This window comes from Oncorhynchus kisutch, linkage group LG30 (genome assembly GCF_002021735.2).
Source record: "Oncorhynchus kisutch isolate 150728-3 linkage group LG30, Okis_V2, whole genome shotgun sequence".
In the NCBI taxonomy this organism is placed as follows: Eukaryota; Metazoa; Chordata; class Actinopteri; order Salmoniformes; family Salmonidae; genus Oncorhynchus; species Oncorhynchus kisutch.
Window position 1 is genome coordinate 38,881,841 of NC_034203.2, and position 23,384 is coordinate 38,905,224.

The 23,384-nt window shown below is 45.3% G+C and overlaps 1 protein-coding gene across 5 annotated transcripts in view; it reads right to left on the reverse strand.

The window, feature by feature from the left end:
• LOC109874775 (supervillin) overlaps positions 1 to 23,384 on the reverse strand; it is a 117,901-nt gene that overhangs the window by 87,638 nt on the left and 6,879 nt on the right. For 4 of the 5 annotated variants that reach the window (XM_031810721.1, XM_031810720.1, XM_031810723.1 and 1 more), the window contains exon 2: positions 317 to 422. In XM_031810721.1, coding sequence (XP_031666581.1) covers positions 317 to 422 — 106 coding nt within the window. Of the gene's footprint in view, positions 1 to 316; positions 423 to 4,210; positions 4,467 to 23,384 lie in introns of those variants that run through there. The other variant, XM_031810722.1, reaches the window with a different exon arrangement.

Below are 23,384 nucleotides of genomic sequence, written 5' to 3' on the forward strand. Positions count from 1 at the left end.
CCAAGCTTGTCCATCGTTTAACGCTTACTAGGCAAGAAAGACGAGTCTTAAACCAGTCTGAAGAACCGACCATTATCAGTATCTACCCCCTTTTCCTGACGATATGGCATATACAATAGTCGAGTCCCAAATGGCACCCTATTCCCTACAGTGCACAACTTCTTACCAGGGCCCAGACGACTGTATCTAGCCTGTATTTTATTTAACAGTTTAGGAAAGTACAGACTCTGAGCTTAAAACATGGGGAAGAAGTTATACTGCTTTGAAAGTTGATAAACGTGAGTAGAGCATGACACATACAACATGGTTTTCCCACCTCAGAGCTTCAGTTGGCAGTGAGGTTGAAGTGCAGAGTTTGACTGGAGCTTCAGTTGGCAGTGAGGTTGAAGTGCAGAGTTTGACTGGAGCTTCAGTTCCAAAGCCTGGAGTGAAACAGAGAGGAAAAGTCCATACTATCAAAAATGTGCCATTGATAAATGGACAAAAAAATAACTACAATCCACCATGTTAAAAAATCCACCATGTTCACTGCAATCTGTTCATCATAATCTAAAATGGAAACATTTAGGGAATTACACACTTTCGATAACCAGAACTAGACTCCAGCCTAAATAAGGCATTCACTCCTGAAATCAACAATAACCCTGGGAAAAAAGGGAAACTGATTTTTTTCCTTCTCAGAGTCTAATAGCATTAGTCAAGAGCTGTGAAAGTAAAGCTACACTACATGTCCAAAAGTAATTAGTGCTTTTGGATATTTCAGCGACACCCGTTGCTGACAGGTGAATAAAATCGAGCACACAGCCATGTAATCTCCATAGACAAACATTGGCATAGAATGGAAGAGAACTGAAGAGCTCAGTGACTTTCAACATCAATAGGATGCCACCTTTCCAACAAGTCAGTTTGTCAAATCTCTGCCCTGCTCTAGCTGCCCCCGGTCAACTGTAAGAGCTGTTATTGTGAAGTGGAAACATCTAGTAGCAAGGGGAAGTGGTAGGCTACACAAGCTCACAGAATGGAACCGCCGAGTGCTGCAACTCAGTTGCAACACTCACTATCGAGTTCCAAACTGCCTCTGGAAGCAACGTCAGCACAACTGTTCGTCGGGAGCGTCATGAAATGGGTTTCCATGGCCGAGCAGCTGCACACAAGCCTAAGATCACCATGTGCAATGCCAAGCGTCGGCTGGAGTGGTGTAAAGCTTGCGCCATTGGATTCTGGAGCAGTGGAAACGTGTTCTCTGGAGTGATAAATCATGCCATCACCATCTGGCAGTCTGACAGACGAATCTGGGTTTGGCAGATGCCAGGAAAACACTACCTGCCCGAATGCATAATGCCAACTAAGGTTTGGTGGAGGAGGAATTTCTCATGGTTCGGACTAGGCCCCTTAGTTCCAGTGAAGGGAAATATTAACGCTATGGCATACAATGACATTGTCCATGATTCCGTGCTTCAACTTTGTGGCAACAGTTTGGCGAAGGCTCTTCCCTGTTTCAGCATGACAATGTGAGGTCCACACAGAAATGGTTTGTCGAGATCGGTGTGGAAGAACTTTACTGGCCTGCACACAGCCCTGACCTCAACCCCATCGAACACCTTTGGGATGAATTGGAACGCCGACTACGAGCCAGACATATTCGCCTCATTTTTTATTTAACTAGGCAAGTCAGTTAAGAAAAAAAGTATATTATTTACTATGACTGCCTACCCCGGCCAAACCCTAACCCGGATGACGCTGGGCCGATTGGGAGTCCCATAGGGCAGCGCACAATCACGGCCGGTTGTGATACTGCCTGGAATCGAACCAGGGTCTGTAGTGATGCCTCTAGCACAGATGCAGTGTCTTAGACCGCTGCGTCACTCGGGAGCCCACATCAGTACCTGACCTCACTAATACTCTTGTGGCTGAAAAAAGCAAGTCTCTGCAGCAATGGTCCAACATCTAGTGGAAAGCCTTCCCAGAAGAGTGGAGGCTGTTATAGCAGCAATGGTCCAACATCTAGTGGAAAGCCTTCCCAGAAGAGTGGAGGCTGTTATAGCAGCAATGGGGGGGGACCAACTCCATATTAATGCCCATGATTTTGGAAAGAGATGTACAATGAGCAGGTGCCATGTAGTGTAATCAGCAGGAAAGGAACACTGTCTTGCTCTCCAACCAAGGTGCATTCATTAAATAAGCATTTTTATCAACTCCCACTGTCATCCAAAAATAAAGCTAGTCCAAAGTTGACAGTCCCTCTACTCCAGGCAGGCAGCAATATAACCCTGTAGTGAAGTTTCTCCCCAGTATAGGAGCAGGTCAAGTTACTGGGCAAGGCTCCTCTACCCCAGAATACACCTGTATTCTGGTTATTGGTTATTTAGGCCCCATAAGCCAATGGATGACGACAAAGAGGGGTGGCCCAGCCAGGACGGACGGTGGGAGTGTTGGTAGTTGTAGGTTATTTAGCCTCTATTTAACCAGGTAAGTCATTGAGAACACGTTAATTTTTACAATAAAGACTAGACCAAGACAGAGCAATGAACTGTGCAGCAAAGCAGTGTGTGTGTAGGTGTTGTCATGGGTGGTGATGGAGCGATTAGAGTTGGTCTGGGGGTGTTAGTCAGGTCGTCTTAAGTCCAAGGCAGACGTTTTAAAATAATTTCTGGTTAACAATTAAGTACCTTACTGTGATCGTTTTCAATAAAAATTGTGAAAAATAGCTTCTTAGTAAAGATCAATTTCTCAAACAAGAATTTTGCTAGGACTGTCTGGGAGTGGTCTGAGTGGGGAGGGGAAAACTGAAAACTAGCTGTGATTGGCAGAGAGGTTAGTAACTCTGTTTCTTATTGGTTTATTAACTTATTTACCGCCTAGTGATACCATCCACCCCACCAAAACAGGTGGGATTTCAGGCGGTCTTTTCAAACAGCTCTTACTCTAAAAGGGCATTGTTATCATCCTCACAATGTCACAGTATTATTCCAACCCCCAAAAAATTAGGAACACCTGCTCTTTCCATGACATAAACTGGCCAGGTGAATCCAGGTGAAAGATATGATCCTTTATTGATGTCACTTGTTAAATCCACTTCAATCAGTGTAGATGAAGGGGAGCAGACAGGTTAAAGAAGGACTTTTAAGCCTTGAGACATGGAAATCATGTTTTTGACTGCACTGGGCCTTTAAGAAGAGATATGTCAGTCGCCCCACATCATGGCAATGTCTGGTTCCTTCGTGGGCAGCCGAGTGAAAAGAACATGGTCTCCTGAGCTTGTCGTAGGCAACTGTCAAAAGTGAGCTCAGTGAATAAAGAGATTTTCTATAAATGCACAGAGGAAAAGATCAAGTGAAAAATAGACCATGTTAAAATGGTGCTCGTCTTGTCCACACGCAGGCAGGCGTCACAGGAGCCAAGAGAGACTAGAGAGTGTGTCATCTTCAGCTAAGATCATGCAAACCACCCTCTCAGTCATCCTCCATAGTCTTATCTAGAGCCGTTTGTATTAGGCTTCTCCGATTAGGAGTGCTGATCCAGGATCAGGGACCCGCTGTCAATGTAATCTTACTCAATTTGATCTAAAAAAAGGCCAAACTGATCCTATATCAGCCCTCCTACTCTGAGAAGCTTGATACAGATGTAGGATCTTCATTTGATCACTCTTTTGCTGCTGAGACAGTATATGTATTCAAGGTTTAGAAAGGCTTCTAAAGTTTGTAATTTCCACACAAAAAAATTGTCAGACTTGATTAGCCCCATCAACAAAATGTATCAACCCCTACAAAAAAAATGTCCAATAATTATAATCCATATAATAAATCACATTTCCTGCTGCAGCAAACTGGCTCAAATTATAATCTTACCTCTGTACATACAGTACAGCCTTTGAAGTGCGTGGAGGAGAGGGGTGTTAAGATTTGCTGCAATACAATGATTCATGGACAACAAAGGATAAAGCACCTGTTTAAAACAAGGACAGTTTGAATCAGGTGAGAAGTAACAAAGAAACAGCAACTCAAAGTCCACAAATGGACAGATGGACATCTGAATAATTATTAACACACACAGTCGACACAGTAAAAAGCTAGTCCCCTCCTTAAGAGAGCATGCCCTTGGAATCTCTCACCTCTCTGCACAACACAAGAACAATTCCTTCCTATGAGTGGACAATAAGTGCAAACAGTACTGCTAACACCCCCCTCCTCGTCCTCGTCCTCCTCCTTACCTTGCCCATCGAAACCGTATTTGACATGGCTGAGATAATTAGTGATCCATGGGTTCCGGAACATCCTTGTAAGGAGGCTGAAGACAGACGGAACACACACGCGGATGACAGGCCCCCTGTCCCGGGTGACAGCAGCTAACGAAGCTCAAAGACAGTCACAGCAGTAGTGATGCAGACAAACAGACACAGCCAGGCAACAGCACAGAGCGGGAGTGGATCTCCAACTCAGACCACGCAGCAGTCTGACAGACACTATGTGTATGTGAGTGAGCGCAACCAGGGAGCTCAATGTAGACAGAGAGAGAGAGAATAGAGGGAGAGACAAAGATGGAGACAGAGGGAGAGAGAGCGGGAGGGAGAGAGAGAGGGAGGGAGAGAGAGAGGGAGAGAGAGAGGGAGAGATGAGAGAAAGATAGAGAGGCTCTGCAGGCAGGGTGCTAAACCTTCTCAGAGCCCATAATCAGATTACAGGCAGAAATTAGCCCTGATGATAAAAACGCTGAAAGGGGATTGGAGGAAGGCGCCAGGAAGACTGATGAGAGAGGTGCATCCATAGGGCTCTGGTCAAAAGTAGTGCACTATATAGGGAATAGGGTGGGATTTGGGATGTAGGACAGAAGCGTATACTACAGCAAACTTGCAGCACTATTCTGAAATAATTTTATTTTTTAAAAGATACGCTTGCAATGGGCATGGACTTATTGACTCAACAACCAAAAACAGACTACATGATCACTACTTTTAACCTATGAGTCTACTATATACACTACGTGACCAAAAGTATGTGGACACCTGCTCATCCAACATCTCATTCCAAAATCATGGGCATTAAAATGGAGTTGGTCCCCCCCTTTGCTGCTATAACAGCCTCCACTCTTCTGGGAAGGCTTTCCACTAGATGTTGGAACATTGCTGTGGGGACTTGCTTCCATTCACCCACAAGCATTAGTGAGGTCGGGGACTGAGAGTAGGCCTGGCTCGCAGTCAGTGTTCTAATTCATTCCAAAGGTGTTTTGATGTGGTTGAGGTCAGGGCTCTGTGCAGGCCAGTCAAGTTCTTCCATACCAATCACAACAAACCATTTCTGTAGGGACCTCACTTTGTGCACAGGGGCATTGTCATGCTGAAACAGGAAAGGGCCGAACCATGAAAAACAGCCCCAGCTCATTATTCCTCCTACACCAAACTTTACAGTTGGCATTATGCATTCAAGCAGGTAGTGTTCTCCTGGCATCCGCCAAACCCAGATTCATCACTCCAGAGAACGTGTTTCCACTGCTCCATAGTCCAGTGGCAGTGAGCTTTACACCACTCCAGCAGATGCTTGGCATTCCACATGCTGATCTTATGCTTGTATGGGGCTGCTTGGCCATGGAAACCCATTTCATGAAGCTCCCTATGAACAGTTATTGTGCTGACGTTGCTTCCAGAGGCAGTTTGGAACTCAGTAGAAAGTGTTACAACCGAGGACAGATTATTTTTACGTGCTATGCACTTCAGCACTCGGTGGTCCCATACTGTGAGCTTGTGTGGCCTACCACTTCGAGGCTGTGACGTTGTTGCTCCTAGACGGTTCCAATTCACAACAACAGCTCTTACAGTTGACCGGGGGCAGCTAGAGCAGGGCAGAGATTTGACAAACTGACTTGTTGGAAAGGTGGCATCCTATGACCTCTTCAGTATGGGCGATTCTGCTGCCAATGTTTGTCTATGGGGATTGAATGGCTGTGTGCTCAATTTTTAATTTTAAATGGCTCCACATACTGTGGCTCCCATATATACAAAAGTATGTATATAGTGTATCTAAGTTTAGCTTTCTTAAATTAGGCAGAAAATCAATAGTTATTTCTGTGTTTTTAATCAAAGACAGGTGACTAACTGGTGACCTCAGGTGACCAACCAGAAAGTCCGTTTGTAATCTCCTGCACATACAGTTATAGACATTGGAAAGGTTTCAATAGTGCCGCACACAGAGGTGCAGACACAATCTAAATGAACACGAAATACCACTTGTCTAAGTCATCAGAGAGACAGAGAGACAGAGAGACGAGAGAAGAGAAATGGCAGGGAGAGAAAGACTATACCTGCTAGTTATCAAAATCCAGAAGAGCTGTTAATGCTTCAACCACCTAAAAAGGAAGCGACGCCCACACAATCCATCACAAAGCCCTTACCTACAGAGAGATTAACCTAGAGTACGTACAGACTCAGTGAGCATAGCCTTGCTATTGAGAAAGGCCGCTCTACCCGGTCTTCTCTCCAGAGCCAGGTCTGCCTATATGCACACTACCCACAAAATGGAGGTGGAAACTGAGCTGCACTTCCTAACCTCCTGCCAAATGTATGACCACATTAGAGAGACATATTTCCCTCAGATTACACAGACCCACAAAGAATTTGAAAACAAATCCAATGTTGACGAACTCCCATATCTACTGGGTGAAATACCACAGTGTTTATTCACAGCAGCAAGATGTGTGGCCCGTTGCCATGGGACACGGGCAACCAGAGGAGCACAAAAAACATTGTAAATACAAACTATATTTATCTGTTTATTTTTTTCCCCTTTCATACTTAAACTATTTTCACATTATTACAACACTGTACACCGCCAATAATATAACATTTGAAACGTCTACACTTGGAGAGAGTAATGTTCACTAATGTTTCCCTTGTTTGTCTATTTAATTTGCTTTGGCAATGTAAACATATGTTTTCCATGCCAATAAATCCCTGTGAATTGAGAAAGCAGGGAGAGAAAGAGGTATCTTCGCAGTTAGGAGCGTTGGGCCAGTAACCGAAAGCTGCCGGTGTGCCCTTGAGCAAGGCACTTAACCTTAATTGCGCCTGTAAGTCGCTCTGGATATGAGCATCTGCTAAATGACTAAAAGCGTAGCAAAAGCAGGGAGAGAGAGATGTATGTATCAGATGCTCAACATGCTCTGCTCACACCTACTGTAATGGTCCTAAACCACACGAAAACACTACAATATGGAACACGAAGTGTTTACTATCTCATCCTGGAATATACAAGGTCTGAGGTCATCTGCCTTTGGCCTTAAGAGCAGGAACCCAGACACGGTCATCCTACAAGAGACATGGTATACAGGAGACGGACCTGTTTGCCCTCTAGGTTACAGAGAGCTGGTAGTCAGATTAACCAAACTACCAGGTGTGAAACAGGGAGGAGACTCATTGGATATTCTCATTTGGTATAGAGCAGACCTAACTCACTCTATTAAATTAATCCAAACAGGAACATTTTACATGGCTAGAAATGTCATTATTAATTATCTTAACAGAGAGAAATGTACCCCTGTGTGTTACCTATATCCCCCCACTAGAATCCCTATACTTTAATGAAGACAGCTTCTCCACCCTGGAGGGGAAAATCAATCATTTCCAGGCCCAGAGACATGTACTAGTCTGTGGCGACCTAAATGCCAGAACTGGACAAGAACCTGAAACCTTCAGCACACGGGGGGGACAAACACCTACCTGGAGGTGACAGTATTCCCTCCCTCAGACACAAATATGACAAAACAACAACAAAAGGGTCACAACTCCTGCAGTTCTGTCGCAGGCTGAGTCTGTACATAGTCAATGGTAGGCCTCGAGGGGACTCCTGTGGTTGGTAAGCTCATCTCCTGGCAGTAATACTGTAGATTAATTTATCACTCAACCTAGAGTCTCTCAGAGCATTCAGTCAGCCCACTAACTCTTATCAGATCACAGCCCTACCCAAACAGAGAAATACTCAAATCATGAGGCATCAAAGCTAAAGGAACTGAATAATATTAAGAAATGCTATAGATGGAAGGAATGTAGTGTGGAAACCTACCAAAAAACAATTAGGCAACATCAATTTCAATCCATTTTAGATGACTATTACAGTGAGAAGTTAAGGTGTAAACTTGGCAGTAGAAAGCCTAAACTATATATTTGACCTCAGCTTTCCTATCAAATCTAAAAATGCCAAGCAGACAACCTAAGAAAATTAAAAACAATGACAAATGGTTTGATGAAGAATGAAACCCTTCTGAATTTCTATCTGACTAAAAACAGAGACCCAGAAAACCTGAGCCGACGCCTTCACTATGTTGAATCACTAAAACAATACAGAAATGTTCTATGGAAAAAGAAGTAACAGCACATCAGCAATCAGCTCAATGTAATTGAGAAATCAATCAAATCTAACCACTTATTGGAAAACTCTAAACAAAATGTCTAAAAAAGGGAGATGGAAAACCACTTCTCCAATCTTTTTTGTCCCTATAACAAAGAAAAAACAGAAAAAACATATACATGATCAAATACAAATATTAGAATCAAGTATTAAAGACCCACTGGATTCTCCAATTACATTGAATGAACTACAGGACAAAATACAAACCCTACAACCCAAAAAGGCCTGTGGTGTTGACGGTATCCTCAATTAAATATACAGACCACAAATTCCAAATGGCTATACACAAACTCTTTAACATGATCCTTAGCTCTGGCATCTTCCCCAATATTTGAAACCAAGGACTGATCCCCCCAATCCACCACGTACTGAGCAAATGTACGGCAATTTGGTAAAAAGCCAATTTGACGACAGACCACATATTCACCCTGCACACCCTAATTGACAAACAAACCAAAAAAGGCAAAGTCTTCTCATGCTTAGTTGATTTCCAATTCGGCATAAGGGTCTGCTATATAAATTGATGGAAAGTGGTGTTGGGGAAAAACATACGACATAATAAAATTCATGTACGCAAACAGGTGCGGGGTAAAAATTGGCAAAAAACACATTTCTTTGTGGGGTGAGAAAGGGATGCAGCATTTGCGACCAAGCTTTAACTTCCTGATTGAAGTCTTGAGATTTGCATCAATATATCTACATGATTTTCCTTCCTCATAATTTTCATCTATTTTGTGAAGTGCACCAGTCCCTCGTGCAGCAAAGCACCCCCAAAACATGATGCTGCCACCCCAGTGCTTCCCGGTTGGGATGGTGTTCTTCAACTTGTAAGCCTCCCCCTTTTTCATCCAAGCATAACGATGGTCATTATGGCCAAATAGTTCTATTTTTGTTTCATCAGACCAGAGGACATTTCTCCAAAAAGTACTGTCTTTGTCCCCATGTGCAGCTGCAAACCTTAGTCTGGCTTTTTTAATGGCGGTTTTGGAGCAGTGGCTTCTTCCTTGCTGAGCGGCCTTTCAGGTTGTCGATATAGGACTTGTTTTACTGTGGATATAGATACTTTTGTACCCGTTTCCTCCAGCATCTTCACAAGGTCCTTTGCTGTTGTTCTGGTATTGATTTGCACTTTCCACACCAAAGTACATTCATCTCTAGGAGACAGAACGAATCTCCTTCCTGAGCTGTATGACAGCTGCATGATCTCATGGTGTTTAAACTTGCGTACTTTTGTTTGTACAGATGAATGTGGTACCTTCAGGTGTTTGGAAATTGCTCCCAAGGATGAACCAGACTTGTGGAGGTCTACAATTTTTTTCTGAGGTCTTGGCTGATTTCTTCTGATTTTCCCATGTCAAGCAAAGAGGCACTGAGTTTGAAGGTAGGCCTTGAAATACATCCACAGGTACACCTCCAATTGACTCAAATGATGTCAATTAGAAGAAGCTTGTAAACTTCTGACCCACTGGAATTGTGATACAGTGAATTAATCTGTCTGTAAACAATTGTTGGAAAAATTACTTGTGTCATGCACAAAGTAGATGTCCTAACCGACTTGCCAAAACTAATTTGTTAAAAACGAGTTAATGTCACACCCTGAAAGGTTTCACCGGTCTTGTGCTCGTCTCCACCCCCTTCCAGGTGTTGCCCATTTTCCCCTGTGCATTTATACCTGTGATTTCAGGTTTGTCTGTTGCCAGTTCGTCTTGTCTCGTCAAGCCTACCAGCATTTTTTCCCGTACTCCTGTTTTACTCTCTAGTTTTCCTGGTTTTGACCATTCTGCCTGCCATGACCCAGCCTTCCGTTCTGTACCTTGTGACACTGCCCTGGATTATCCACCTCTGCCTGCCCTTGACCTGTCGTTTGCCTGCCCAGTTTTTGTAATTAACTTTTGTTATGTCAAACTGTCTGCTTCTGGGTCTTATCCTGAGGTCTGATAGATCTGGTGCATCTGTCCCCAACCACAGAGGGCCTGCAGCAGCACCTATATTTTCTGCACAGATTCTGTCAGATCTTGGCCCCGACAGTAGATCTCAGAAAGACAAAAATAATGGTGTTCCAAAAGAAGGTCACGTTGCCAGGACAACAAATACAAATTCCATCAAGACACCGTTGCCCTAGAGCACCAAAAAAACGACACATACCTCGGCCTAAACATCAGCGCCACGGGTAACTTCCACAAAGCTGTGAACGATCTGAGACACAAGGCAAGAAGGGCCTTTATGCCATCAAAAGGAACATCAAATTCAACATACCAATTAGGATCTGGCAAAAAATACTTGAATCAGTTGAAGAACCCATTGCCCTTTATGGTTGTGAGGTCTGGGGTCTGCTTACCAACCAACAATTCACTGAATGGGGGAAAAACACCAAATGGAGATTCTGCAAAAATATTCTCAGTGTACAATGTAAAACACCAAATAATGCAGAGCAGAATTAAGCTGATACCTGCTAATTATCCAAATCCAGAAAAGAGCAGTTAAATTCTAAAAATCACCCAAAAGGAAGCGATTCCCAGACCACCCATGACAAAGCCATCAACTACAGCGAAATTAACCTGGAGAAGAGTCCCTTAAGCAGACCTCACAGAGCCCCAGGACAGCAACACAATAAGAACCAACCAAATCATGAGAAAACAAAAAAGGTCATTATTTCCAATGTGTCAAGTAATTAACAACAAAAAAACTGAGCAAACTAGAATGCTACTTGGCCCTAAACAGAGAGTACACAGTAGCAGAATACCTGACCACTGTGACTGACCCAAACTTAAAAGGAAAGCTTTGACTATGTACAGACTCAGTGAGCATAGCCTTGCTATTGAGAGAGGCCATCGTAGGCAGACCTGGCTCTTGAGAAGACAGGCTGTGCACACTGCCCACAAAATGAGGTGGAAACTGAGCTGCACTTCCCAACCTCCTGCCCAATGTATGACCATATTACAGATATATTTCCCTCCAATTACACAAACCTACAAAAATGTTAAATTCCCATATCTATTGGGTGAAATACCACAGTGTGCCATCACAGCAGCAAGATTTGTGACCTGTTGTCACAAGGGCAACCAGTGAAGAACAAACACCATAGTAAATATGGGTTGTATTTATGTTTATTTTCCTTTTTTACTGTACCTATTTGCACATCATTACAACCTGGAAAGTTCAGACCCCTTGGCTTTTCCCACATTTTGATACGCAACAGCCTTATTCTAAAATGGATTCAATTGTTTTCCCCCCCTTAATCTACACACAATATCCCATAATGACAGAGCAAAAACCGGTTTATAGAAATGTTTGCAAATGTATAAAAAATAAAACTGAAATATCACATTTACATTAGTATTCAGACCCTTTACTCAGTACATTGTTGAAGCACCTTTGACAGCGATTACAGGCTTGAGTCTTCTTGGGTTTAATGCTACAAGCTGGGAACACCTATATTTGGAGAGTTTCTCCCATTCTTCTCTGCAGATCCTCTCAAACTCCGTCAGGTTGGATGGGGAGCGTCGCAGCACAGCTATTTTCAGGTCTCTCCAGAGATGTTCGATCGGGTTCAAGTCCGGGCTCTGGCTGGGCCACTCAAGAACATTCAGAGACTTGTCCCGAAGCCACTCCTGCGTTGTCTTGGGTGTGTGCTTAGGGTCGTTGTCCTGTTGGAAGGTGGACCTTCACCTCAGTCTGAGGTCCTGAGCAGGTTTTCATCAAGGATCTCTGTACTTTGCTCCGTTCATATTTCCCTCGATCCTGACTAGTCTCCCAGTCCCTGCCGCAGAAAAACATCCCCACAGCATGATGCTGGCACCACCATGCTTCACCATAGGGATGGTGCCAGGTTTCCTCTAGACATGACGCTTGGCATTCAGGCTGAAGAGTTCAATCTTGGTTTCATTAGACCAGAGCATCTTGTTTCTAATGGTCAGAGTCTTTTAGGTGCCTTTTGGCCAACTCCAAGCAGGCTGTTATGTGCCTTTTACTGAGGAGTGGCTTCCGTCTGGCCACTTAATGGAAATAGGATGCACCTGAGCTTAATTTAGAGTCTCATATCACATGGTGTGAATACTTATGTAAATAAGGTATTTCTGCATTTTATTTTTAATAAATGTGCGGTCATTAATTTGTAGATTGATTAAATTATATATTTTTCCTCATCTATTTTAGAATAAAGCTGTAACATAACATGCAAAAAGTGAAGGGGTCTGAATACTTTCCAAATGCAGTGTATATAGACATATGACATTTGAAATGTCTTTATGCTTTTGGAACTTTGTGTAATGTTAACTGTGAATTCAAGAGAGAGAGCAGAGAGAGAAAGAACAGAGAGAGAGAGCAGAGAGAGAAAGAACAGAGAGAGAGAGAGAGCAGAGAGAGAGAGCAGAGAGAAAGAACAGAGAGAGAGAAGAGAGCAAGAGAAGATTCCTCTTGATGAATGATATGTTAATGAGTTACATTACTGGGCACAAACTCTGCACTACTATCAAACAGGAATACTGTTCTTTAGGAGCATCATGTTTGCTGATGCACTGTTGGGTGTTATCAGCGTTATCACATGTTAATACAGGAAGTCTAACATACACACAAAAAAAAAAAAGTTATTCCTGGAACCAAAAAGGGTTCTCCTATGGGGACAGCTAAGTTCCCTCCCACAGTGGTGTCATAATGACAAACTACATCCCAAATGACACCCTATTCCCTTTATAGTGCACTACTTTGACCAGGGCCCTATGATGACATGTGGGTTGTAGTCCTCCTGTTTGGTGCTGCTACCCATGTGTGTGTGTGTCCATTATAGTGCTAGTAGTCAACACCCCAGAATCTAACTGCTTTGGAAACATAGTGAATTAAGAAGATCAACACTGAGTAGAAAACCAAATGGCACCCTACGGTCCCTGGTCAAAAGTAGTGCACTATGTAGGGAATAGAGTGCTATTTGGAGTACAGCCTAGGTTCCATAATCAGCAGGGATTAACAGCAGACCAGTGTGGATTCCAGGCAAATTAGACCTAGTCTACTGTTGTCCACACCAGGAGAGTTAATGGAGACTCACTGCAGAACACTACTTTACACAGTGAACACTAAAAACATGAAATAACGTTTAACTGGCCTTCCCAATGAACAGTCAGAGTAACCATTTAACACACACCTCACGCCTCGCCCATCCCCCCCCCCCTCCACCCCCAGTAGACATCCCTAATAAGGCAAAGTGTTAGCTGATTGGCTGCTTGACGGCGGGAGTCTGTGTGTGTGCTCTTCCTCCCACTCAGCGACAAACACGATCCTTCCTCCATAAAGCACCTCTGCCTGGATGTCCGCAACAGCCTCCCACACAAAATGTACAATTTCAAAACAGACGTCAGTGCCAATGCACACGGGGGGCTCCTTAAAAATAAGTGGTTGAATGTAACCTCTAGCATAGGCTGTGTGTCGTCTCACCAGACCACAACGCTGCTTAGTTACCAAAATAAACAAGGATACGCGTGTTGGGACAGGCTGGTGTGTGAACAGCACATGAATAGTGTGGGTATGGCCAGGTTAAGTGGGTTTTCAGGCCTAAAGCTAGGGCCAGCAGGGACAAACTAAATTGGGTGCTTTTATGCAAAACCATCATTATTTGGCTAGTGGGGGGCCTTAAGGGGGGGGGGGGGTCCGGTGTTGGGGCCTCAAGGGGAAAAAAAGTGTCAGAAATACAGGGATTTCTGGCCCCAGCCGTATCCGCAGTGTGTGGTTATCTACAGGATTAGCCCCACACTACAGCCACTGACTGCGTCTCCAGACCATACCCGGACATTCACCTCATAAACCACAGCTGTTCAGTCTGATCTCACATCTCATCCATATTGTCTAATTAACCCACATGGTCTTGTGCTCTGCTCCCCACCACCCTCTCTCTGAACAGAACAGTGTACCATAAGACGTCATTGTAAAGAAGTTGTTCTTAACTGACTTGCCTAGTTAATTAAAAAAATTGTATAGATTTTTAAAATTTAATCGTAAACATTACACAGGGACAAAGGTATTTTCTTTACTAGTGTCGATGTTTATAATAGTGTTCGAACTTAGATGACAGCTGATCATGCTCACATGCTGCCTCATGAGTTGGCTAGGAGCTCGTTATTGCACATTCACAATAAAATGTAACCTTTGTAGGTCTCAAAAGGGTTGTAAAAGTTAGGAACAATATTATTGATAGTATTCTCCTTGTTATGTAAACTGATGCGGTGCTAAATGAGAGACAGGGTCAGTCAGTGTAACCCTAAAGAACCATGGTCAGATGACAGTATTGACTGGTCTAGGCCTAGTTGGTGTTAATGTCGGGCTAGTTTAAGACAGCCGTCAGCCAGACAGCCGCCTGCATGTTTCACATTCTGTCTGTAGCACTTAGAAGGACTTGTTGCACAAATGCTAAGCTGTGTACGTGTCTAAGGAATGCAATATTATGTATCTTTGTGCAATACTTAAAGACATATGGTCAGTATGAACTTAGTCAGATTGTCATTACGCTGTGGTTGTGGTTGTGTGTGTGTGTGACAATGCTGAATCATCCATCATGGAGAAGCACATTTGAAGAACAGCAGCTTCCATGAACATATCACCCCCCCCTCTGCTCCGAAAGCCTGTCCTCTCTCTGTTGATGCTCCACAGAACTCCACAGAGAGTCTCTCCTCTCCACCACTCAGTCCTCCACTGATCTGTACCATATAAGACCAGGGAGAATCCTGCCCCGACAGCCCCCAAAATGTCAGCTCCAGTGATGCAAGCCAGAGAGAGAGCAGGAACGTGGTTCTCCTTCGGATACCAGAGTAAACATTCTGAAGGAGTAGGATGGTCCTCTGGCTGGCTGTGTGGAGCTGTCCTGGACAGGCTCAGCTCAGAGCAGCAGAACAATGCTACTCTAGACACACATCTTGGGCCAGAGCCTGCCTCCCTGCCTGCTTGGCTGGCTGCCTACCTGCTTGGCTGTCACCGTCTCCTAATAAAGGCAGAATGGAGAGACAGCCGGCCAGGGTATGATAGGGCATGTTACTAAGGGGAAGAGGGGGTAGAGGTCAAGTAACGTTACTAAGGGGGTAAAGTAGCGTTACTAAGGGGGTACCGGTAAAGTAGCGTTACTAAGGGGGTAAAGTAGCGTTACTAAGGGGGTAGGGGTAAAGTAGCGTTACTAAGGGGGTAGGGGTAAAGTAGCGTTACTAAGGGGGTAGGGGTAAAGTAACGTTACTAAGGGGGTAGGGGTGGGGTAAAGTAGCGTTACTAAGGGGGTAGGGGTAAAGTAGCGTTACTAAGGGGGTAGGGGTAAAGTAGCGTTACTAAGGGGGTAGGGGTAAAGTAGCGTTACTAAGGGGGTAGGGGTAAAGTAGCGTTACTAAGGGGGTAGGGGTAAAGTAGCGTTACTAAGGGGGTAGGGGTAAAGTAGCGTTACTAAGGGGGTAGGGGTAAAGTAGCGTTACTAAGGGGGTAGGGGTAAAGTAGCGTTACTAAGGGGGTAGGGGTAAAGTAACGTTACTAAGGGAGTAGGGGTAAAGTAACGTTACTAAGGGAGTAGGGGTAAAGTAACGTTACTAAGGGGGTAGGGGTAAAGTAACGTTACTAAGGGGAACAGGGGGTACATGACCCGCCAAGCCACACTTCTTTAACAGCCGCTATCTTAACCCGGAAGCCAGCCGCACCAATGTGTCAGAGGAAACACTGTTCAACTGACGCCCGAAATCAGCTTGCAGGCGCCGAGCCCACCACAAGGAGTCGCTAGAGTGCGTGAGCCAAGTAAAGCAGCCGGCATCAAACCCCAGGCTGTAGTGACGCTGCAACACTGCAATGCAGTGTCTTAGGCAGCTGCGCAACTCGGGAGGCGTGGTGGACCATTCTTGATACACTTAGGAAACTGTTGAGCATGGAATACCCAGTGGTGTTGCAGTTCATGACTCAAACCAGTGCGCCTGGAACCTACTACCATACCATTCAAAGGCACTTAAATATTTTTTCTTGCCCATTCACCCTCTGAATGGCACTCATACACAATCCATGTCTCAATTGTCTCAAGGCTTAAAAATCCTGTCTCCTCCCCTTTCATCTGAAGTGGATTTAACAAGTGACATCAGTAAGAGATCATAGCATTCCACTAGATTCACCCGGTCAGTCTGTCATGGAAAGAGCAGGTGTTGATGTTTTGTACACTCAGAGTATACTGTACAGTACATCAAGACGCCATGGAAATTTTGTAGCGCACATCTATAACAGCTCTTCATCATGTGGAGATTTCAAGGTAACGGTGCTCAAGAAATCAGTATAATGGAGTTCATCTCTGACATGTGAACGTCCTCGATCAGAGGAGGCTGGTGGTCAGAGATATAGAAGGACGGGCTCATTGTAATGCCTGCAATTGAATAGATGGAAAGGTTTCCATGTGTTTGATACCATTGCATTTATTCCATACCAGCCATTAAAATGAGTCGTATCACCGCCCCACCAGCCACCACTGACATCAATTGATAGTTGTCTTATGGGGTTTCTGTGAGTAATTCCACTGCAGAGCTTTAGTTTTGTGACCACAGGACCAGGTGGAACAAAGTGCCCTGTTCTTCACCATCGGTTTCCATAGCCGTTGGAAAATACCTACAACATGGCTGCAGGAAGTAGGGGTGCCGAGGGTGCTGCAGGATGTAGGGGTGCCGAGGGTGCTGCAGGAAGTAGGGGTGCAGAGGGTGCTGCAGGAAGTAGGGGTGCAGAGGGTGCTGCAGGATGTAGGGGTGCAGAGGGTGCTGCAGGATGTAGGGGTGCCGAGGGTGCTGCAGGAAGTAGGGGTGCAGAGGGTGCTGCAGGAAGTAGGGGTGCAGAGGGTGCTGCAGGATGTAGGGGTGCAGAGGGTGCTGCAGGATGTAGGGGTGCAGAGGGTGCTGCAGGATGTAGGGGTGCAGAGGGTGCTGCAGGATGTAGGGGTGCCGAGGGTGCTGCAGGATGTAGGGGTGCCGAGGGTGCTGCAGGAAGTAGGGATGCAGAGGGTGCTGCAGGAAGTAGGGGTGCAGAGGGTGCTGCAGGAAGTAGGGGTGCAGAGGGTGCTGCAGGAAGTAGGGGTGCAGAGGGTGCTGCAGGATGTAGGGGTGCAGAGGGTGCTGCAGGATGTAGGGGTGCCGAGGGTGCTGCAGGATGTAGGGGTGCCGAGGGTGCTGCAGGAAGTAGGGGTGCCGAGGGTGCTGCAGGAAGTAGGGGTGCCGACAGCACCCCCTGATAAATAAAAAATATTTTTCAAACATTTTATCTCCCCAAAATGTGTTAACTAGGCCTTTAATTACTCCTGTGTGAGCAGAGGACAACACTCCTGTGTGAGCAGAGGACAACACTCCTGTGTGAGCAGATAAACAGGCATCTGTGTTTACTGGTAACTATAGTAATTTGATCTTTAGAAAAGTACGTCCCTAGTATGTGATTGTAGAGAAGACAACCAGTAGAAAGCATTGTACCCGTGTTTGTTTATGTATGTGTGTCCTACAGAGGGAGACAGGGTGAAGACAAGGTTAAGCATTCAGCAGCAGTAAACCTCTTTATTGAGATGGAGGTGACAGTGCAGGACTCTAAACAACATCAAGCAGCCCCAGATCCTTCCGGCAGGTCCTCATACTCACGGTCTACGTCCCAAACGGCACACTATTCCCCTACACTGGGGCCCTGGTTAAAAGCTGTGCACTACATAGGGAATAGGGTGCCATAACAACAAAGACTTGGGGAAATGAAGGCTGGACCCGCTGGACAGCATTGGAACACACACACACAGTCCAAACCCATTCCTGCAGAATCAGCTCCATAGCAGCCTTATTCAACTCATCTGATATTAAAACATACAGTAGGGTTTTCTATGAGGGAGCACACACACACACACAAAACATAGTTAATATACGACTCATTTCAGACAGTATGGTCTTTAGAGCAGTGTGATCTACGGGCTGCAGTAGACAGTTGATGCCTCATTCTTAGCCCCATGCCAGCATAGTAGAATGACCGTTTTGGTTCCTCGAGTCACCACTAATTCTAAGAGCTTGTAGAGCCAAGCCCGTAGGCCTGTTGTCAGTAGAGAGATAAGCTGACAACTTTACATTTGTTAGTTATATTTATGATTCCCCACTCCTGTGTAACGAGGCTAAACCACTGACGTAAGATAATTCAATCAATTATCTTTAGTCTACTGGAGCAGATGCCAATATGGTCTCTAATTCAAGACACTGCATACTTCAGCGATGTTACAGAGACTAAATGATGGAGCACTTCAATTCTGCTTATATCAACATCACGGTCCGGGATTTGCATTTTGGGTCACATTCAATGAAGAGGTGTGCATACTGTACATCCTATGAATGATGCAATCTATCTATCTATCTATCTATATATATATATATATATATATATATATACATATATACACACACACACACACACACACATACAGTGCCTTGCGAAAGTATTCGGCCCCCTTGAACTTTGCGACCTTTTGCCACATTTCAGGCTTCAAACAAAGATAAAAAACTATTTTTTTGTGAAGAATCAACAACAAGTGGGACACAATCATGAAGTGGAACGACATTTATTGGATATTTCAAACTTTTTTAACAAATCGGGCGTGCAAAATTATTCAGCCCCCTTAAGTTAATACTTTGTAGCGCCACCTTTTGCTGCGATTACAGCTGTAAGTCGCTTGGGGTATGTCTATCAGTTTTGCACATCGAGAGACTGACATTTTTTCCCCATTCCTCCTTGTAAAACAGCTCGAGCTCAGTGAGGTTGGATGGAGAGCATTTGTGAACAGCAGTTTTCAGTTCTTTCCACAGATTCTCGATTGGATTCAGGTCTGGACTTTGACTTGGCCATTCTAACACCTGGATATGTTTATTTTTGAACCATTCCATTGTAGATTTTGCTTTATGTTTTGGATCATTGTCTTGTTGGAAGACAAATCTCCGTCCCAGTCTCAGGTCTTTTGCAGACTCCATCAGGTTTTCTTCCAGAATGGTCCTGTATTTGGCTCCATCCATCTTCCCATAAATTTTAACCATCTTCCCTGTCCCTGCTGAAGAAAAGCAGGCCTAAACCATGATGCTGCCACCACCATGTTTGACAGTGGGGATGGTGTGGTCAGGGTGATGAGCTGTGTTGCTTTTACGCCAAACACAACGTTTTGCATTGTTGCCAAAAAGTTCAATTTTGGTTTCATCTGACCAGAGCACCTTCTTCCACATGTTTAGTGTGTCTCCCAGGTGGCTTGTGGCAAACTTTAAACAACACTTTTTATGGATATCTTTAAGAAATGGCTTTCTTCTTGCCACTCTTCCATAAAGGCCAGATTTGTGCAATATACGACTGATTGTTGTCCTATGGACAGAGTCTCCCACCTCAGCTGTAGATCTCTGCAGTTCATCCAGAGTGATCATGGGCCTCTTGGCTGCATCTCTGATCAGTCTTCTCCTTGTATGAGCTGAAAGTTTAGAGGGACGGCCAGGTCTTGGTAGATTTGCAGTGGTCTGATACTCCTTCCATTTCAATATTATCGCTTGCACAGTGCTCCTTGGGATGTTTAAAGCTTGGGAAATCTTTTTATATCACAACAGTATCTCGGACCTGCCTGGTGTGTTCCTTGTTCTTCATGATGCTCTCTGCGCTTTTAACGGACCTCTGAGACTATCGCAGTGCAGGTGCATTTATACGGAGACTTGATTACAGATCCTCACTGAACTTCTGGAGAGTTTGCTGCACTGAAAGTAAAGGGGCTGAATAATTTTGCACGCCCAATTTTTCAGTTTTTGATTTGTTAAAAAAGTTTGAAATATCCAATAAATGTCGTTCCACTTCATGATTGTGTCCCACTTGTTGATGATTCTTCACAAAAAAATACAGTTTTATATCTTTATGTTTGAAGCCTGAAATGTGGCAAAAGGTCGCAAAGTTCAAGGGGGCCGAATACTTTCGCAAGGCACTGTATGAGCATCATTCATTCATACATACATACATACATACACATATATATATACACATACACATATATTTTATACCTCAACATTGACAGATGGTCTTAATAATTCAAGTACTAGACTAGCAAGTCTTCAGTAAACAAAAAGGAGGAATGAAGATCAGGGCCGGACTAACACATTTCGGGCCCGGGGCACCTACCTCCATGGGGCCCTGGAAAATTATGCCGTTTTAAAGAGAATGTCCTGCAATTCTACACATTTTGCCATTGCTTTGTTTGGCGTGTTAATATGCTATTTGCCCCCCCCCTCAGCACATGTGCCCTACCTGCCCCCCCCCTCAGCACATGTGCCCTACCTGCCCCCCCCCTCCTCAGCACATGTGCCCTACCTGCCCCCCCCCCCCCTCAGCACATGTGCCCTACCTGCCCCCCCCCCCCCCCTCAGCACATGTGCCCTACCTGCCCCCCCCCCCCCCTCAGCACATGTGCCCTACCTGCCCCCCCCCCCCCCCCCCCCCCCCTCAGCACATGTGCACTACCTGCCCCCTCAGCACATGTGCCCTACCTGCCCCCTCAGCACATGTGCCCTACCTGCCCCCCCCCCCCTCAGCACATGTGCCCTACCTGCCCCCCCCCCTCAGCACATGTGCCCTACCTGCCCCCCCCAGCACATGTGCCCTACCTGCCTGCTCGGTAATCCAGCCCTGACGAAGGTAACACACTTACTTTTCCTTGGTTCCAACTACATTCAATTTCTCAGCATGACATCATGACAACACCACAATTGTGAAAAATAACAGTTCAGGGTTTTGCAGCCAAGGAAGGAAAATACTCTTATTTGTCCAGCAGGGGGCGAGAAGTCTGGTCAGTAGTGAGCAGGCTGGAGGTACAGGAGGTGCAGATGGGACAGGGTTAGGGTCCACACCTTTCCAAAGCGGCACCAGGATCAAGCCTCATCCACGATGGAGAAGATCGTTTCAGCAGCCAACAATTATACAACAGTGCCTTACAGAACACTCTGGAGAGAGCAATAGGGAGAGAGCTGTGCCAAATGAAATCAGTCCAGGAACCAGAGACAGAGACAGAGAGGACCAGGGAGAGGTGGGGAACCGGGGAGAGAGAGGACCAGGGAGAGGTGGGGAACCGGGGAGAGAGAGGACCAGGGAGAGGTGGGGAACCGGGGAGAGAGAGGACCAGGGAGAGGTGGGGAACCAGGGAGAGAGAGGACCAGGGAGAGAGAGGACCAGGGAGAGAGAGGACCAGGGAGAGAGAGGAACAGGGAGAGAGAGGAACAGGGAGAGAGAGGAACAGGGAGAGAGAGGAACAGGGAGAGAGAGGAACAGGGAGAGAGAGGAACAGGGAGAGAGAGGAACAGGGAGAGAGGTAAGGAGAGAGAAAATAAATAGGGATGCTAAAAAGAAGCAGGTGGTTCTATTCTTCAGACTATTCCAAAAGTTCTGTTCCTCAGATTCTACTCCATGATCGTCCAAGGATCCAGTCACCTGTCCCTGCCTGACGGATTTTCAAAAAGTCCATTCTAACTAACCACTAACATTAGGCACCTGACAGTCTCTGAGTGTGAGAGGCCGGCTTTGCGCGCTTTCGTGACTGTGCTGAGGACTGTGTGCCAAAAGCAGCGTGGTGGTAACCTCATACAGGAGCAACCATGTACGGGCTGAAGAGAGGAGCTTTGATAGCAGGGAATCTGCCATAAATAACCAGGGAGAAGTCTAGCTCAGAGGGATCAAATCAGCTGTTAGAACAACAATCCAGGCAACCACTGCAGCTCCAGCAGTCCACACCACAGGGCCCCACTTCCACCACACTGGGAAGAGCATGGGGCATCTAATGCCAACTCACCAACATATATCTACACTGAGTAGACCAAACATTAGGAACACATTCCTACTATCGAGTCGCACACCCCACCCCCCTCCTGTTTTACCCTCAGAACAGCCTCAATTCGTCAGGGCATGGACTCTACAAGGTGTTGAAAGCATTCCACAGGGATGCTGGTCCATGTTGACGCAAACGCTTCCCACAGTTGTGTCAAGTTGGCTGGATGTGATTTGGGTGGTGGACCATTCTTGATACACATGGGAAACTGTTGAGTGTGAAAAACCCAGCAGCGTTGCAGTTCTTTACACAAACTGGTGCACCTGGCACCTACTACCAGACCCTGTTCAAAAGGCACTTACATGTTTTGTCCCTACCATTCACCCTCTGAATTCCACACAGACACCATCCATGTCTCAAGGCTTAAGAATCCTTATTTAACCTGTCTCCTCCCTTCATCTACACTGATTGAAGAAGATTTAACTAGTGACATCAATAAAGGATCATATCTTTCACCTGGTCAGTCTCATGGAGAGAGCAGGTGTTCCTAATGTTTTGTACACTCAGTATACAGTATAACACAAATGAATGCAGCAGACATATGGAGTGTTTCTCCACAGTGCAGCAGACATATGGAGTGTTTCTCCACAGTGCAGCAGACATATGGAGTGTTTCTCCACAGTGCAGCAGACATATGGAGTGTTTCTCCACAGTGCAGCAGACATATGGAGTGTTTCTCCACAGTGCAGCAGACATATGGAGTGTTTCTCCACGGTGCAGCAGACATATGGATGTTTCTCCACAGTGCAGCAGACATATAGATGTTTCTCCACAGTGCAGCAGACATATGGATGTTTCTCCACGGTGCAGCAGACATGGATGTTTCTCCACAGTGCAGCAGACATATGGAGTGTTTCTCCACAGTGCAGCAGACATATGGAGTGTTTCTCCACAGTGCAGCAGACATATGGAGTGTTTCTCCACGGTGCAGCAGACATATGGATGTTTCTCCACAGTGCAGCAGACATATAGATGTTTCTCCACAGTGCAGCAGACATATGGATGTTTCTCCACGGTGCAGCAGACATGGATGTTTCTCCACAGTGCAGCAGACATATGGAGTGTTTCGCCACAGAACAATAAAAAGCAGGACCTGATGCACATAGAATTGCAGGAGCTGCTGACTAACAGAAAGGATCAATTAATACCAT